Raw genomic sequence first — 19,398 nt, 5'->3', positions numbered from 1 at the left:
CAGCAATTTGTAGATGACTCAGCTTTTTCTAAAGGTAAAGATGACCCAAAAGAAGAAAGCCTATGAAATTCAACAAATAAACTGTGACTCAAATTTTGAAATGGACTTGAGCGGATAATCTGATTTTGATTAACGCAATAGCTCAGAGAGTGGAGATTTCATATGCTTCAGTTTTTTTCAGTTTTGCATGAAGATGTTGCTTTTGGTAAGCTTAATTCACATAGTGACGGAACATGAAAATGAGCTGGCTTAAATGACTTACATTTTCAGAAGTCTTTTAAGCAAGATTAAAGTTAATAAAACTGGAGATGGGACAGATGGAACACCCAGCAAGATCAAATCTAAACGGTGAATTCAGAGAGATTTTACTAAATCACTAAAATTTCTCAAAGATGAAAGAACAATGGTGTCATATTGCAAAAATATTGAAAGGAAACTGAAACGTGTATTGGTGAGAAAAGAATGATGCATCAGTAAATTCTTCCATGATTGGTAAAACATTAACCCATTCTACAATCACAATCTTGTATCTTCAGGATTCTTTTGTTCCAAAACCATTTTAAAAGATGATTTTGAAACCCTTGAGATACAATATTTCTATTTCCAGATGATACGCAATGGAAAACATGAGATTCTACAAAGGATAGCCAGCTAAAAATATTATTTTGAAATGTGTATCAATTGAGATATAGGATACGTTGAAAACTAGTATTTTTTAGTTTAATAAAGTTTCTCGTAAATAGCAGAACTTTTTGGCTTCTCAGATTTTTAATCGAAAGAATTTATTTTTGTTCAAATATGACTATAACGAAAACTGAGATATAGAAAGTATTTAGCACAGAAAACTGAATACTATTCTGCTGAAAATATCAATTTCGAAATAATGTAAACAAAAAAAGTGAAGATACCATTTTCTTTAAATGAAAAGATTGTAACAATTGAGAACAATCTCTAAATTGTAAATCTTGTATAATTTTTTTAAAAACGTTAATATGTTAGTAAATCTAGGCTAAACTCCTAATACCAGATTTCTCTCAAACAGAAACAAATAGTTATTAGTGACATTGGAAAACCGAAATCAATAAAACTAAAATAATTTTTATGTACATATAATAAATTTAGCATACTTAATCAGTTAAATGTCAATAAAACTCATCTTTGTTGTCTTTTTTCAATGTAAGTCAGATATTCCTTTGAGAATTACAAATGAAAACCAAAGCAATTAAGATGGATAAAGCATTTCTCAAATTAATAATTTGAGGAAATATTATGACCAGACAGATCAATAATGCTGAGACAGTTTTTAATAATAAAAGAAAATTGAATATACAAATTATAAATTTGAAACTGCATGTCTATGAAGCATTGTGCCTAGAAAATCAATAGTATCTGAACAGGCAAAAGCTGAAAAAATATTTTGAAAAAGAAATCTGTTAGATTTAATAAAATAAATTCAAACGTGAGAAAACTTATCTGTGATAACAATTAAGATACTTAGATTATGTAAAAATTAAATTTTATTTAATTTAAAAAATTTTTTTTTTTTTTTAAGGTTTTTCATATGAATTCTCTTGGTCTTTGTTTTGAAGAGATTTAAAATATTTATATAATTCGTTGATACATAATTGTTGCAAATTAAGCAAATAGTTGTCTCAAGAAAAAGATACTTCCGAAAGAATCTAAATATAAACAGTTATATAAAGATTTTTTTGATCTCCTGACAAAAGGAGGGTGGATCTGCAAATTCACGTTCGCCCATTCGTCTGTCTGCACTTTTCTCAATAACTACGCCTTCAAAGTTAGAAAAATTTTGCACAAACATTAAACCTCATATGAGTCAAAAAGTAAAAGAACAGATTTTCTTGGAAAACTCCAGTCCCCCCCCCCCCGGGGTGTCTTTTGGGTAAAAATGGCTAAAATTGACACTTTTATGATTATTAAAAAAAATTGATGCTTTGGATTTTTATAAAACTTTCTAAAAAGTTGTAACTAACTGATTTCTATATAATTTTTTTTTGTCTATACTTTACGATAACTCTTGGGTGTACCCCGGGGGCTCTTTTAGGTCTAATAAAAACACTCCATTTTTGGGACTATTTTACCATATTTGTCCAAAATTTTCTGTGTATGTCTATTTATCAGTTTTGCATGGTGCTGAACTCAAATTTAAATATGCTAAGGCCTTGGGGACTTTTGGGGCTAAATGGAGGGGGGCAAATGATGGACTTAGTCATTTCTTTTTTTGCATGGTGCAGAACTCAAATTTACATATGTTAAGGCCTAAAACGGCACCGTTTGTTCATTTTCACCAGGATTTGACGTTCCTTGGGGACTTTTGGGTTAAATGGAGGAGGGGGGGGGTTACAAATGCTGAACTTCGTCGTTTTTTTATGCCTCGTGTAATCACGGGGGACCAAGCATACTTGTTACTATTTATAACTTTCAAAATCCATCGCAAAAACGTGAAATTTATTTCGAGAATAATCTGTGATATTATAAAGGCATTTTGAAGAATGTTAATTCATCATCGTATTCAGTTTAACGCCGTTTTACATGCTGATAAACACTGAACTACTTTAAGAAACTGACTTCCAAACTAACGTATCTCTGGCCAAGTATTTATTTGTCCATCCTTATTACTTTCTTCCATGATTCCTTTGGTCTTCCCCTGCCAGCTCTCTTGTTGCGTTAACTCTTCTACGTCTACTAACCCAATAACAATGAATGAATGTGACTAAACCAACAAAGTCTACTGTTATGCATACATCTTCCTATACTGTCCAGATTTAATCTGAGGCTATTAAATCGGAGCCTATCTTTAAAACACATCACACATGCATCATACGTCACTTTTCTCTATACATTGTATGTCCTAAACCCTTAATAGTCAAGTTTCACATACATCACAATTTGTATATATGACTGAATCAACAGTGGTAATTCTCTGCTAATTAGTAATAAGAGCCGCTATTTAATCTAAAATTGAAAAAAAAGTCACATGATTTCTCACTCTCTCAAAAAAAAACATTATTTTCAAAACGATATCATTTAGTGATATTTTATAGAATAGCAACGATATTTATCAACTTGTAGTCAAAAACATTTGACTTTCTTCATAGGAATTCACATTTTTATAATCTGTTTCTCAGATGTAACAATTGTTTTATTTATTAAATCTTTTTAGCATTTCTTATATTCAACAATAATCTCATTTCAAATTTTAATAACTATTATATGTATATGTATAATAAGCATAAACAAAGACTGTAAACTGGAGATTTACATGAAAAAATTTATTTTTCAACAGAATACCTCCAATAAAGAAAGGTGGTTAAATATCCTTATTTCGTGGAGTTTCGAAGAATGTAAGTTTCTTTTCATCAGAGTAAAGAAACTAGTTAGCAGATCATAAAGATAGCGGAGCTAAAGATTTGTATGAAACTTCACTCCATGATGTTGGTCATAGAATGTAAAATACAGTTTGTAAATTAATGCTTGCATAACGTTTGTCAAAAAGGATAAAGAGAGAAGAAAAAAAAGAAATCAAACCGCATTGGATAAGTCCAGACTGTAATGTAATCCTCTGTAAATATCCAAAAGCGAAAGAGGAATACAACTGTTTTCGGAGTTTTAAATCCAGTTACAAAGGATGATATGAAATTAAATTCTGTGTAGTTGTAATGACTATATATAAAAAAAAAAAAAAAAAGTTTCTAGAAGATAAAAATCTGCCAGTCAAAGAAATTCGAATACACATTCGGGTCCCACTGCCAAAACTTTAAATTATTAATGAAGGTGTTTACCTCTTAACTTCCATTGGAATAGCTTTTCCTCTTTCAGAAATTAGGTCGGCAGCATAGGTCAAAGTGTGTTGTATGAGTAAGGGGGGGGGATAAAGGGCCAACAGAAACAATTTAGGTCCCCCCCCCCCCGTTGATATTGCAACGCCCTTTGTTATTGGAGGTATTCTGTTGAAAAATAAATTTTTGCATGTAAATCTCCAGTTTTCAGTCTTTGTTTATGCATATGATATTAAGCTCTACTCCTTACTGTATTATGGAGCTTTTTAATTTTTGGTTCAGATAAAAATAAACATTAATAGTTATATTGGACGGAAGCTTACAACGGCATTTGACCAGTAAACCTCCCCCATTAGTTGCTTGAGTTATATATATGTATGTGTATGTAGATTACCTACAATCTTACAGTATATATAATAGGAATATACAGGTAACATTCTTTACAATATTTTATCAGACGTCAAAAAGACCGTGTGAATTCACTTTTTACTATTATTTTTTAATCTAGTTTGTTGCAAAAATATTCTACATTTGACATTCTATTTTAAAATTGATTAGACAATTTATTATTCTATTAAAAAATCTATTTGTGTTAAATTTATTTTTTTGCCAATAATTTTACACTGCAAAGAAAAAGAGAGAATAAAAAGTGTTTTCTATATTGAGAAATCCCATTTAATTAAGGTCTTTAGCAAAGTCGTTAAACCTCAGGATTTCAAATTATTTATATTATTGAGGTTCTTTATTTCTTTTATTAGTTTATATAATACTAGAGATTTAATATTTTAAAAAGTGCTTTTTATTTTGATATTTGTGTGATTATTTGATAAAAATGAAATGGGGGTGAGATAAGTGGCTTGTTAATTTTCATGTATATTTTAAAGAATTCTTTGTATTTAATGTATTGACCTGAAAAAAAAAAGACTGGAAATGAAAAACTAAATCTGTAAAATATTTTCAACAGATGCACACCAGTCAAAAAAGCAATTATAAATATTTAAAAAAAAAAAAAAAAAAAAAGATACAAATGTTTTTCACCTTTCTTGCAATTGTTTCCCAGGGATGAGTCCTGCTCGTAAATTGCTGTCCCCTTCTTTGCGAGCCTGCCACCACAAAGGGTCCTCTTGGCTAACAATCTGGAGAACATCACCTTTCTGGAAAGAAAGTCCTGCTTCGGGGCATGGAATTATGGGATCATCGAATGGGTCGTAGTCAAATAAAGCTCTTAGTCGAATCTGTGGGGTACGAAAGTAAGTCTGGAAATAACCATGGTAACAAAACAAGTGTAAGCAAAGAGTGCAAAGTGATTGGAAGAGTGAGAAGACAAGGGAGACAATCAAGACAAAAACGAATGGAGTTTTGAAAATAGTTTAAAAGATGGAGATTCTTGAGTAGGCATGGGACAGGTATTATTCCATCGTTTCTCCAATCTTAGAAACACAAATGGATTGGATAAAGTCACCAGAGGCAAGGTTTAAGAAAGGTAAATTTGGAGGAACATACAGGTTAAAGCCCTGATGTAATTAACTTCTTCACAGAGCCCATGAAAATCGTGACTTAGGGTTATCGGGTCTAAGCATATAGGTTATCAAAGCTTTGGTTCAATCAGTCTTAGGCATAAAAGTTTAAAATATCATTTAGTAACATCTTCTTTCATTGTTTAATCTGTCATTATCAAGGTAGGGCCTTGTTGCTGCTCAAGGCAAGGTAGACTATTGAGGTTCTATGATATTGAAAAAAGCAAAGAGTTAAATCAGAACATCACCGACAATTGAACTCGAGGAAATTATAACACACACACACACACACACACACACACACACCACAGAGAGAGGGTGTTTTGAAAATTGATAGCATAAATTTGAGACTATACAAAATGACCCCCCCCAAAAAAAACGGGCCCCAACTCTAATTAGGCCCCATTTCTTAGTGTTTTATCTGAATGAAATGAAACTTTGGTCATAACTAGTTTATTATATTCAAAACATCACATCAAAACACAAGGGCCTTTAGCCATTTTTTTCTCCGTTCTACAGCATATGTTTTAGATGGCCTCCATTTAGCTTTTGTTTTTTTTTTGGGGGGGGGGTCACCCTGTATTATTATATAAAAGGAACTTTGTTTATGTGCGTGTACCTTTTGTATGGACTCGGATATGGCTGGGAAGATGTTTTTTAAAATTTCACACAAATAGATGGTTTATAATGAGTAAAATCTTTGTTTGGATGGATGAATAATGTATACAGAAATATGTTGGCAAGTTGAAATACAAAATGTTCATTTCAACTTGCCGACATATTTCTATTTTATGCATTCATTCATAGCTTGAAGTGCTTTCATTGAAACAGTAGAGAATGCGGCTGGAGTGCTGTTTCAGTTTCGATTCAAGCTGATTTTAAACATCTTTTGAAATCAGTACTATATATTAGGTACAATATAATATTCAATAGAGAATTGGCTCTGTAATAATAAATATGAAAACAATATTTAAGCATATTTTATGACCGGGCAAGGCTGGGTGACCTCCACTAATATAAAAATAATCTACTGTTGATTTTATACAATTATCTACAGTGCAATATACACTACAATGGATTGTGGATTATCACAGCGGGGAGGCATGTGTAGTTTCTTCCTAGTGTACCACAGTGGGTCCCTGACCAGAGCAAACAATCAATTGATTTGATTGCAAACTGAGTGATTTCATTGATTTAGATGGCAATAAAAGCATTGAAAGTGTCAAATATTTGTTGATCCTCATTCAATCTCGGGTAATAATGGGTCTTCCTGCTAATCTATCTATCTATCTATCTATCTATCTATCTATATATATATATATATAAAGGGCTCCTTCAGTCTTTGACAGACTATGGATACCCACGAAGGGGTTCCTGCGCATGAAATTTTTGTGGCAGGAGGTGCGCAATCTCCAGCCACACCTCTGCTGAGTCGACATTGTTAAATACCCGTGACAAGTGAAGTGTATGTACAGGACGACTGGAAACAAATGCCGAGATAAGTGGAGAGCACATACAGCGCCTAGAATTCCCAAATAGTTGGTCTCTCTCTCTCTCTTTATATATATATATATATATATATATATATATATAATGTATTTTCAGAATGTGAGAGATTGTATATAATAAATTCCCCAGCCAAACAACGTCGCAGCCCACAAGAGCAATGACAGTTAAAGAACCGGAAGTCCAAGAACCGGAAGTCGCGGTTTGCTTGATCTGTGTTGGTTAATAGAAATTCTTGTGTGCAGGACCTTTGCTCAGTTGGTAGAGTGCTTGCCTTGCATAGGAGAGGCTCGGGTTTCGAATCCTGAGTTCGGATGTGTCTAACTGATGAGCCCAAATGAGGGCGAAACTCGAGTCTTGGACTTTCGGTTCTTTAACTGCCATTGCTCTTGTGGGCTGCGACGTTGTTTGGCTGGGGAATTTATTTTATATATATATATACATACACACACACACACACACACCAGCAGGTCACTCAATGTTACTGGGTCGTAAAATATGCTTAAATATGATATTTTAATTCATGCAGATTTCGTATTTATTTTTATCATAGAGTAAATATTCTATTGGTTATTATATTGTACCCAATATATAGTAATAATTTTAAAGTTAAAAAAAATTGATTTGTGTGTTATCAACTAGAATGTAAACCAAAACATAGCTCTTCAGCCATATCTGTTACCATCTGCCCTAAATCCATAAGCATACAAAAACTTTAAAAAAAAATAACATTTTTAAAGATATAAATGTATATTTGCCTATACACAGAAAAACAAGCTTTGATAAACTTATGTCTACCAAGTTCCAATTTTATAAAAATGTTAACCTCTTAGCAGTTATTTTTATCGGCTAAAAACCAAATTGAATTTGTTCCACAGGTTCAGATCCCCTATATATATCAAGTTTCAACAAATTGACAGTAGTTTGGTAGAGAACGTTCTGTAGACAGACAAGGTCTCACACACACACACACATTACATATATATATTCATACAGGGTGAGTCATGGGAATCGGATGTTTTTAAGGAAAATAAAACTCTGCAAAGAATATTTCAAGACTACCTTCCTTACTCTTTATCCGTTACTTAAGGAGAGCAAGAAGCGGTCTAAAAAGCATCCGTTTCCCGTGAATCACTCTGTATATATGGTATCCTAAGAATTGAATGGGAATTCCTTGCCATCTAATAAGCATATAGAATGAAAATTTCTTTACTTTTAAATAAAAATTCATTTTATTCGCATATATATATATATATAAAATAAAAAAGAACAACCTATTCTTTAATTAATTTATTTATGAAGCAAAGAAAATGTTGAAATCTGAACTTCAAATACTGTGGAAAATGATTACTGGTTCAAAATAGAAGCCATGTCGTATGTGTTTATTTGTTGAAGAACAGATCCAGAATATTTTTTGTTTGTAGTAGAGAGAAGCTTGGCGTCTTAAGGTATGTGCTTCTCGGTGAATCTGTCACAGGCATTCAATGCACAAAACAAATGACATTTGGATTTTACTGAGGTTTTCAAGACAAACTTAATTTGCACATTGTGTGAGAGAAAAATTACACATTATCCGATATTTTTCTTCGGTATCTCTTAATATATTTTTCTTTTTATTACCGGTTTTTATCTGCTAAGGTCTGACGAAATTATTGGATCGTTAATTCGATTCCAGTAGTGGAAACGTGTAATAAGCAGATAAAAAAACGGGGAAAAAATATATATTTTGCTCTACCGTAGTATTGAGCACTTTTTTCATTTTATTTTACTATTTAATTATATGACAACAAAAGTCTATATTTGATTTGACTTTTGACATCTATTTGTACATGCTCTGTAGTTACATAGAGCTTCATAATTAAAGGATTGGCATAAATAAAAGGTGAAATGAATAAACATATTTTCCCATATATTATTTACTGTTAATTATTATTACATTTGTCTACACTATTTGTCCCATATGATCAAGAGTTATTTCAAATCACTCTAGTATAATTTCATATCGATACAATAAGGGTCAAATAAAATTTGCAGTGGGTTGAGTGCTTAATGAAAAATGACATATAATGTGTGGATTGGGAAATAGTCAAATGTGCTGGATTTATTTTTTTATTTTTTACATTTTTTCACGAACATGAAAAATAATTTTCCAAAAATATAAAATCATAAGCTTTATACAAAGTATACAACAAATAAAACATTTTAAAATTATTTAACACACAACAATATAATCTAAAAGATAACACTTGTTTTTCATACAATGGAATATTAAAAAATATGAACTACTTCACAAGTATATATATATATATATATATATATATATATATATATATATATATATATATATATATATATATATATATATATATGTGTATGTGTCTGTGTGTGTGTAAAGATTGATAGGATAAAATTCGACAAAATGCATAGAAGAAACAAAATCTAAAATACACATCATATTCAAAACACATCATGAAATTTCTGTTGATTTAAAGAGACGAAAAATTAGTCTATTGACTGTCATTTTGCCTCTTATATTTTGTACTTTACCTAATTTTCCATTTTATTTATTTTCTCTTTATATATCTATGTATCAATTTTCAATATTTACTTCAACAGTGCTCAATACATGAGTAGAGATAGTAAGATTATTAAAAAAATGTTTAATATTAACAATTATAAAGGATAGACTAATTAATTTTTAAAATAAATTTAAAATAAATTGTAGTAAAGTGGTGTCTGAATTGCAATACAACACCAAAAAAAAAAAAACAACAGCAAAAAAAAAACAAATGGCTTTAATTGCTACTCTCTCTTTCTCTCCTTTATTAGGATTTGATTACTTCGTCCTTTCTAAAGACCAAGCAATTTTTCACATGAACGTGTTAACTCAAAGTATATTCAACCAATTAAAATCGTTTCAAACCTCACTGTAACAAGTCTATATCAAAGTAGTAAGCCAATGTGAACTTAGAAACTCCTATAAGACCTAGTCAATAAAATCAGTTTTCTTGAGACTTCATCAGCTGGCCACTCAGAAAGACTTCAGAACTTATACCCCACCCCTGCTTTTGGCCAGAGAAGGCAGGAGGCAAGTCACTCCATGACTCTTGTACCAGCCTTTTTCATCTTGCTCACACATCCTTACATCCTTACACACTAGACACTGTCAGGTGAACAGAAACAAATTGCTACTCATAGCTATGTACACACTAATAAGAATAAGGTAAACTAACGCACACACATACACATATTATTCACACTATGAACATACCGACCTACATATTTCTAAGACTTTCTTCAAACACATGTTTGTATGGGGAAAGCGGTGGCTGGTTACTTTTAATGCATCTAAAACCAAGCTCCTATCTTTACATCATCAACGCTCTGATCCCCATCTGGCATCAATTGAAATGAATGGCTTTCGACTTGGGGAAGCTCTATGTTCTGATCTGAAATGAAACATGTACATTAAGTCAGTTGCCAAGGTCACTGGAAAAATGGTAGGATACTTCTACCGCTCCAGAAGATATCTCACTGCTGATGCAATTCTCTATCTATATAAAAGCCAAATACGTCCAAAGATGGAGTACTGCTGCCATATCTGGGCAGGAGCTGCTAAAAACAGCCTATCCTGCCTTGACAGAGTACAAAAGAGACTTTGTGTCTTAGTGGGGATGCCCTTTTCTCTTCCCTGCAATCTCTCTCCCACACAAGAGACGTTGTGAGCCTGTCATTGTTTTATCATTATTTCCATGACAAGTGCTCGTCTGAACTCCAATCTCTGGTCTCCCTTCGCCAATCTTTCATGAAAAACACCCGTCTAGCTGAAACCACTGTCAATAATTTTCCCCACTCTTTATCTGTGCCTAAATCAAAACATAGATTCCATGAACAAAGCTTCTTTCTTAGAAGTGCACGCCTGTGGAACTCTCTTCCATTTGCCTGTTTCCCACCTGACTACAACTTGGATGTCTTCAAGTCCAACATGAACAAATTCCTGATAAACCGCCCCCTTAAGTAAGACACTTTAACAAATCTCCATTACTTACGATTACTACAATATTATATCATTGATTACTGTACACGCAATAACCCTTATCCCTGAGTGGCTTCCAGGCCTTGATAAGTGGTGAATACCATGTAAAAAGATAAAAAATAAATAAATAAATGACTGAAAATGTTTTATTAAAATTCCGTTTTTCTAAATTTTTCATTTACAAAACTTATGTTTTAGTAAGAACTTGCTACCTGCCAACCCTTCTATTAATGTTTCAGTTATTTCCATTTTTATATGCATGTTTGTAGGATATATATCCTTCATTTTCTACCTTCAATATAACATAACAGTTATATCCAATTGAAATTAAATGTTGATGTGGTTCTTGGCACTATTAAAAGACGCTATTTTTGTCCAAAATGGTTTCTACCATGGTCAGGGACCACGCCACAAAGCATGTTATTATATTACCACAGTGTAGTAACAAATGAAAATTGGTTTGTCAGGAGCAAAGTTTGATTTGTCAGCTTAAAACCTATTTGGCTCTGACTTTGAAAATCTGACAAGATAACATTTATATGATTACTGGCTGCCATTACCCGGCGTTGCTCAGGAATCTGCTGATTGACGCAAAATCTTCCCAAAATTAAAGTTCAACTGTAGTATAGAATCATTGGAATAATTTAGCTATGGTGCACTTAAGTTTGTAATTACATTATTTTAATAGGAATAATAAAAAAAAAAGACACATTTGTGAGGTGAGGCACCTCGTGGTTTGAGTGGGGGAGGAAAGCTAATACTTACGCCTGAAAGTATCCTGTACCTCTATAAAGCCACCATTCGCCCATGTATGGAGTACTGTTGTCACATTTGGGCTGATGCATCTGCTGCTTGTCTCTCACTCCTGGACAGGGTTCAGAAGAGAGTCACTAATCTGATAGGTCCTGAACTGTCATCTAGGCTTCAACCTCTGTCCTATCGATGGAATGTTGCGTCCCTCTGCCTGTTCTACAAATACTTTAATGGTGAATGCTCTGACAAACTACAAGCACTTGTACCTCCTCGATGTGACTACCCCCGACAAACCCGACTAGCAACTAAGTCCCACCCCTTTACAGTAGAGATCCTTAGGTGTAAGAAAGCCTTTTACTCCAAGTTTCTTCCCCAGAACTGCAGGTCTTTGGAACTCCCTTCCGGGATTCTGCTTTTCCAACTGTACTGATATGCAGAAGTTCAAATGCAATGTGAACAAGCATCTTGCTGCTCATCTCCCTTCATAATGGCCCTGAAAATTATGTCCCCGATAGTAGCCCCCTACTTCAAAGTGGCACTGTGTCTTGTTTGGGATGAAAATTGAATAAAAAAAAAGAAAGCTTTATAAACTTTCAATATTGTAATAAATAAGTATTTGCTAAGGATGTTTTATTTGAAAAATCCCATCTGTAAGAAGAGAGATTGGGGAGTTTACATGCTTCAAAATTCCTTTCAAATTTCAAGGTGACAAAGTAATTTATTCTTTTTTTTAATTAAATAATTGGCCAACTTCTTTGCCTGTCTGATAGTGTTTTGATGGAGTTTTTATTTATAACTTAGAATTTTAGTGAAATGCCCTTTTGCAAATTATAATACAAATTATTCAACCATATAATCATATATGTATACCCAAGCAATATGTCAAAAAGATTTGTTACGTACGTTTAAATCTCACTATTAGTATGAGAAATGGTGCAACTTTCTAACTATACAATTTAATTATGTAATTAGCATTTTTATCGTTTGATAAATATAACAATTTGAAAATATATTTTATTCAAAGCAAATATAATTTTGTTTTATGGATTCATTTTCATTTTTCTCATATGTACATTTATTTAGTGTGTAAACACCATGTAGCTTGGAAAATCAAATATTGTAAAACATTCACAGCAAGAACTCGTCTAGCAGCAGCTAAGAACTTTCCTATTTTTTTTTTTTTTTTACATAAGTCACCACTTATCAAGGCTTGGAGGCCACTCGAGGATAAGGATTAATGATTGTACAGTAGTCAATGGGACAATATCATAGTAATCATTAGAAGTGGAAATTTGGTAAATTGGATTACTTAAGGGGACGACTCACCAAGAACTTGTTTACATTGGACTTGAAGACGACCAAATTGTAGTTATCTGGAAAGCAGGCAAACAGGTGTGCAGTTCTAAGAAAGAAGCTTTGTTCATGGAATCTACATTTAGGTTTAGGCACAGATAAAGTGTGGGAGAAATTATTGATAGTGGTCTCTTTTATGGGAAAGAGATCCAGGGAAGAGAGAAGGGCATCCCCCACTAGGTTACGAAGTCCATTTTGAAATCTGTCAAGGCAGGATAACATGCTTCTAGCAGCTCCTGCCCAGATGTGGCAACACTACTCCATCCTTGGATGTACTTGGCTCTTATACAGGTAGAGAATGGTGTCAGCAGTGAGATATCTACTAAAGCGATAGAAGGATCCCACAATTTTTCCAGCGACCTTGACAATGGATTTGATGTATGTGTTCCATTTCAGATCAGGAGTAAAGATCAAACCCAGAAGCTTGTCAAAACATGGAGTCTCCACAAGAGCTATTCATTTCAATTAATGCCAGACGGGGATCAGAGTGTTGATGATGAAAAAGTTGAAGCTTGGTTTTAGATGCATTGAAATTAACCAGCCACCACTTTCCCCATTGCACCACAAGATCAGAGGAGAATCAGAGAAAACTTAGTCATTTATGATGTGTTACTAATGCAGACTCCTGAATTCGACAAGATACCCCAGAAGAAGGTTAGAGATTATATCGACCTAAATATTGACAAGATACCCCAGAAGAAGGTTAGAGATTATATCGACCTAAATATTGTGAAAATGACACTCAAGTTGAGAACAATAGGTCGAAGAATTCAAATAATACAAAGCCCATTCTTGTTCTATAATAATACTAGGTGTTTTCTATAGACATTTTGTAAATAACTCGAGTCAAATTAGGATTTGCTTTCATACATACATATTTATCCTCAAATGGCCTATGGGTCTGGATAAATGGTGACTTATTTATACTCCTATAATTTTTTTTTGTATTAATATTCATATTAACTCTTTTTTTCTGATAATTTAAAAAGAAAATACAACTTTGTTATATATGAGTCATAGAATTGCATTCATCTGCAAAAGATCTAGCTAATTTGCATATTCTTTTAAACATTCATTTTAATTAATTCCCTATTAGTTTTTTCGATTTTCTTATGGGGTGATCATTTTTAGTTAACTATAACTGTATAACTGTAATTATATTTCATTTTTAGTTAACTATAACTGTATAACTGTAATTATATTTATGTAGATATTGTACATGATTTATACTTGCATAAAAAGGTTATAGTAAACACAAACATCTTTCTATATATATTTATGTATGCATATATATATTTGTTTAAAAAATGTGCCTACCAAACTCCTCTGTTAGTTTTTGGTCTACAGACATGAAATTTTATATATAGTATATTCAAACCCATGCAAAACTTTATATTTGGGTTTTAGCTGGGAAAATCGGTGTGAAAATTAAAACAAGGCCGATAGCCATTAGTTGCGTGCTCTCGTGTAATGAATGAATGCGTGAATGTAGGATTGACATGAAATTCTTAAAGATAAACTAAAATGACAGAAAAATGGGCTGAAATGACTTAAATAAATAAAAAATAAATGACTTAGAATGACTTTAATGAACTTAAGGATGAATTGAATGACATTAAGAATGACTTGAATACTTAAAAAAATAACTGGAATCCTTCAAAAACAACTTGAATGGTCTGGAGAATGACTTTGAGGCTGACTGGTTGTAAAGTGGGTGATCATTTTACATTAGATTAATACAGAAAAGTGATCCCCCACTTAATATCACAAAGTTACAAACATAAGTACAGCATGTAGTAAGAACAGATGGTGTTTATTTGCTCCCCCACTGAGCAAATTAGGCACAAGGCCGTTTTTAATGTGAGGTAAAAACCAGCTCCCCTAAAAGGAGTCACTCTGGTTACCAAAAATAATAATTGTCCCAGTATAGAGGGTATCCCCTCCATTGTCTGGTACAAATTATCTTAAGTGCAGCATCTGCCGGAACAGATACTACACTTTGATCTTGACCAAAAGGCCAAGAAAAGCTAAGAACAGCATCTATTAACAACATACCTTTGATCTTAACCAAAAAGGCCAAGCACAAATGTGTTATGGACAGACCGACCGACCGACCAACGGAGTGACTTATATAATCGCTTGAACGCGACTAAAAATAGAATTTGTCAGGTGAAGGTTGAATGATGGCATCTTGAATATGCATGTGTAACGTAATAGTTATTAGTTTATGGTTCAATTTTTAGCCCTGCAGCAAACAGGTCTTTATAACTCAGGCATTAACGTCAAAGGAAAAATATATCATAAGCTAAACATTTTAGTTTTGATTCTTGGTGGTGGCATACGAGTCATTTTTTAAAACTTTTAAAATCATTACTGCATATTAATAATAATCTATATATATATAAAAGCAAAAATGTATGTATGTATGTTTACTTTTTGTGTATGTTCGAGAAAGGCTTTTTCCGAGAAGCGATCGGTCGACTCCCTTTTTCTTAAAACTTTTCATATCACATCTAAATGATAATATCTATGAGTTAACAACGGGGGTCGCCTGTCTATTTAATTTGCTCGACTTTGAAAACATAAATATTCAACATTTTTCAATCGCCGCATGTGCATTAAGCTTTTTCGTATAATAAAAGCGAAACTAATTCTGGCGGCATTTTTCCGGAAACATCCGAAAGCAATCAGTTTTGATCAATGTGGAGTTTCTCCTTATATTAGACAATTGCTATTCAATTTGGACAATCCCCTTTTTATGGGGAGCTGGTTTTCCCCATAACATCTTGGGGAAACAAAAAATAAAAAATCCTGCCCCGCAGTAAATAAAATACTGGCCCGAAGTCCAAGTTGATCCTATTAAGTACGGGCACCTGCCAAGTTTTAATACTTAAATAAATTCAAACATGTTTCCGTTAATATTTCGTGGTGGCCCAGTGGTTAACGTCGCACTTTTTTTTTCACACTTTAATTTCCAACTTCGACTCAAGGGTTCGGGTTCAATCCTTCATACTTACCTACCAAAACTTTTTTTTTTATTTTAACGCCCCCCCCCCAACACAAATATCCGGGTGTTTTGATTTACCTAAAACCACACACACCTCCAAACACCTGGGCAACGCCGGGTACCCACCTCTCCCCCAGCTTGTATAATATAAAAATACATACGAAATCTGCAATACTCAAAATATATTTAATTTAAGCGTATTTTACGCCTGGGCAATGTCAGGCCGCTTGCTAGTTAGTATGTAGAAAAAATATTTGTTTTTACAGATGATTCACCTTTATTGATATTCTCCATATTTTTAGTGAATTTTTGCAACCTTCTTATTCATTTGGTGTGTGCATGATATTTTGTACCTCATAGATACATCCAATAATTACGAGTTGTATCAATCTTAATAAATTCACACGATGACTACTACAGTATTGTGCAGAGTCCATGAAATATTTTAAAGAAAAATGTATTTTGGTAAAGATATTTGTTACATATTACAAGTTACTGTCTCTAATATTTTGCCACTTCATTTTTACTTTATAGAATTTAATCCTTGAGAAATGAATATAGAAAAACATGTTTGTTAAAAATTATTTTGAGCCGCTTATCATTTTTTTGATAAACACATCAACGTTGGCTTATCAGTTTCATGCGCATTTAAAAGGCGTTTCTGCAGATAATTTCATTTTGAATTCTTTCATCCAATTCTTTGATCCAGGCAATATTTAAATTGTTAACAACAACCAGGTACGATGGTAGAAATCATTTCTTTTATTAACACAAGATTCTTTACAAGACGTATCTGTCTTAGTTTGCTTAATCTAAAACAAACTATGGAGTGTAACTTAATGCTTGTTCAGCATTTAGCAAGATATTGCAGATTCTGAAAGCAATGCTTTTCAAAAAGTTTTATTGTAAGTAGAATTACTGCAAAACATGTTTGACTTATTTGTCCTATTATTTCATTAGCATATGAATTTTCATATATATATATCTATAATATAAAGCTGAACGTCTGTGTGTGTGTGTCTGGTCACGAATAGGCTCCTATATGGTTGACTATTATAGAAAACTGATCACATATAATGATAGAAAATGTATTGGGACACAGGAATGAGTATGTTTGATCTGGCATAATGATGATTCATTAAAATTGTGGGGTCTGCGTATGCGCCTGGTCCACAAAGTATGGAAATAAAAAAATCTAAAAATTAAAACAAAAAAAACGTTTACAAGTGTTTTTGATATAGATGTACATAAGAATACTTTGATAAGTATGTTTTAACTTAAATAGGGATGGTATAATAAAATTGTGGGGTCTGCGTTCGTGCCTGGCCTCCATAGAATGGAAATAGGCACAAACTTTAATAAAGACTTTTCATATCTATCTGTGTAAGTATACTTTGAAAATTATGTTTCATTTTGAAGAAATATGGTATTATAAAATTATGGGTTGTTCGCGCCTGACCTCCATAGAATGGAAATATGTCACAAAGTTTAACAAGGTTTTTTGATATAGATCCACAGAATATTGTGATAAGTATTTCAGTGTGAACAGGTATGGTATAATAAATTATGGGGGTTATCTATTTTATTTTTACTTTCATCATATTTTGCTTTGGTTTTGATACCTCTAAATTCGAAGCTATCTCTTTACAACCCTTCCTTTTCATAACCTATCATACTTTCATAAATCAAAGTCTATTTTCTGTAGGCTGTTTTTGAACCCAGTCAACGACAGGTACTTTTGCTAGTATATATATATATTAGTGTTTGAACACATCGAATAGGCTTTTCAAGCTCACCAGATCTTTGACATTTTCTGATGCAGTAATTACAACCATTTTAACCGTTGCAATTTGTTGATTAGGTTCTATCTTTTTGGATTTGCATATGTCATTTCAAACTCAAAAATGATTGGCACTCTTTAACGCATAGGTTGCAAGTTACTACCATTCGAAGGAGATAGTCATTTCCATAAAATACCTGTGAATTAACTTGTAAGATCTGCTTTGCTTAGGCATACTTTATCACGGTCACTAAACCATCATCATCGATTTAACATCCATGGTATACATAAGATGGTTTTTAGAAAATGGCTTGCAAAATAGCCTATCTCTGGGCAGGTTTTTATTTATTCATCTTTCTCACAAGCCCATCCTTATCGCTTCCTTTCATGTTTTCCTTGTCCTTCCTCTGTGAACTGGATCTGCTACCTTAACAATTTTGCATCCAATGAGCTAAGAACTCTCATTCACATTATTGAAGTCTCCTGCTTTGAGTATATCTTCATTTAATCTTCTTCTTCATCAGAACTAAGTCTATTCTTTAACATTCACATTACACATCCATTGTATCCTGATCTTCAATGGTATCACCTGGCTAACAAAACTTCTCAACAACCTTAATAGCTTTGCCATCCAGATATACTTTGCCTACATCTGAATTTTCATCCATCTCTATTGTCTTACACTGAAACTCATTATTTACTAGTAATTCTATTGCACTTCTTGTACAAATAACAGAAAACATTGAATTGCACCAAACTACCTTTCCACAAACTGAGAAAGAGAATGCATTACTTTCCATAGCATTACTTTCCATAGCATTACTCCAAGTCTTTAACTTAACAAGTAGGTCTTCTAAGATTTTAAAGGCAAGCACTAAGCATACATCATCTCTTCTGAATAATTTCTATGAAACTCTCAGGAGAATGCTTTTAAATACTAAACGTGCTTGTAATTTTAACACAACTTTGAACATTTCTTTAGATAGCATGAACAGCCTTTAACTCATTTGCCCCTAGTTTTATACAAAGCCAACCAGACGAGATCTTTTGGTACTTGATCAAAAGCTTTCTCTAGATCCACAAACGCAAAATACAGATTCTCCTTATTAATATTATTATTATTCTTGCATTTGTCTTGGGATAAATTTAACACCAGTGGCACTTCGCTAAGGCAGAAAATCAAATTGTTTTTCATTTATGCTTATGAGCTACTCAATCATTTTATCAATCACTAACATGACTTGAAGTCTCTGTAATTATTTTCAATTAACAATTGTACTAAGTTCTCAGTCTTTGAGGATAACCTGTTTTATGATCTGATTTGTCAAGTTTGTGATCATCTTTATACACGTTTCACTTGCAACCTTCGATATTTCTGCAACAACATCCAAGAATCCTGCAGTCTTATCGTTCTTTATCTTACTCAAAGCTTCTCATATCATTTTTTTGTCAATTTTTATACCTGAGCCGGATATTACTCCTTTAACTTCTAAAGTTTCATGATTCTGTAGAAACTCAATACTGAAGAATTTCTCATAGTAACATTTCCAAGAACCTCTCTTGTCCTGTCCATTTGTTTGCAGCATTTCGAATGGACTTCTCTCCAACAATATCCATATTTGTCTTTGCCATCTGCTTAGCTACTT

At 32.8% G+C, this 19,398-nt stretch overlaps 1 protein-coding gene across 16 annotated transcripts in view; it reads right to left on the bottom strand.

Moving 5' to 3' along the window:
• Nucleotides 1-19,398, bottom strand: part of LOC145292181 (MAGUK p55 subfamily member 7-like) — a 752,193-nt gene that overhangs the window by 60,903 nt on the left and 671,892 nt on the right. For 10 of the 16 annotated variants that reach the window (XM_080138452.1, XM_080138454.1, XM_080138457.1 and 7 more), the window contains one exon: nt 4,839-5,056. In XM_080138452.1, the coding sequence (XP_079994578.1) occupies nt 4,839-5,056 (218 nt within the window). The remainder of the gene's footprint in view (nt 1-4,838; nt 5,057-19,398) is intronic. The other 6 variants (XM_080138453.1, XM_080138456.1, XM_080138458.1 and 3 more) reach the window with 1 other exon arrangement.

The sequence above is a fragment of the Euprymna scolopes genome, chromosome 13 (genome assembly GCF_053919585.1).
Source record: "Euprymna scolopes isolate OS-2025 chromosome 13, ASM5391958v1, whole genome shotgun sequence".
NCBI lineage: Eukaryota > Metazoa > Mollusca > Cephalopoda > Sepiida > Sepiolidae > Euprymna > Euprymna scolopes.
The sequence above is the reverse complement of the archived record's forward strand: the minus strand, read 5'-3'. Positions and strand labels throughout refer to the sequence as shown.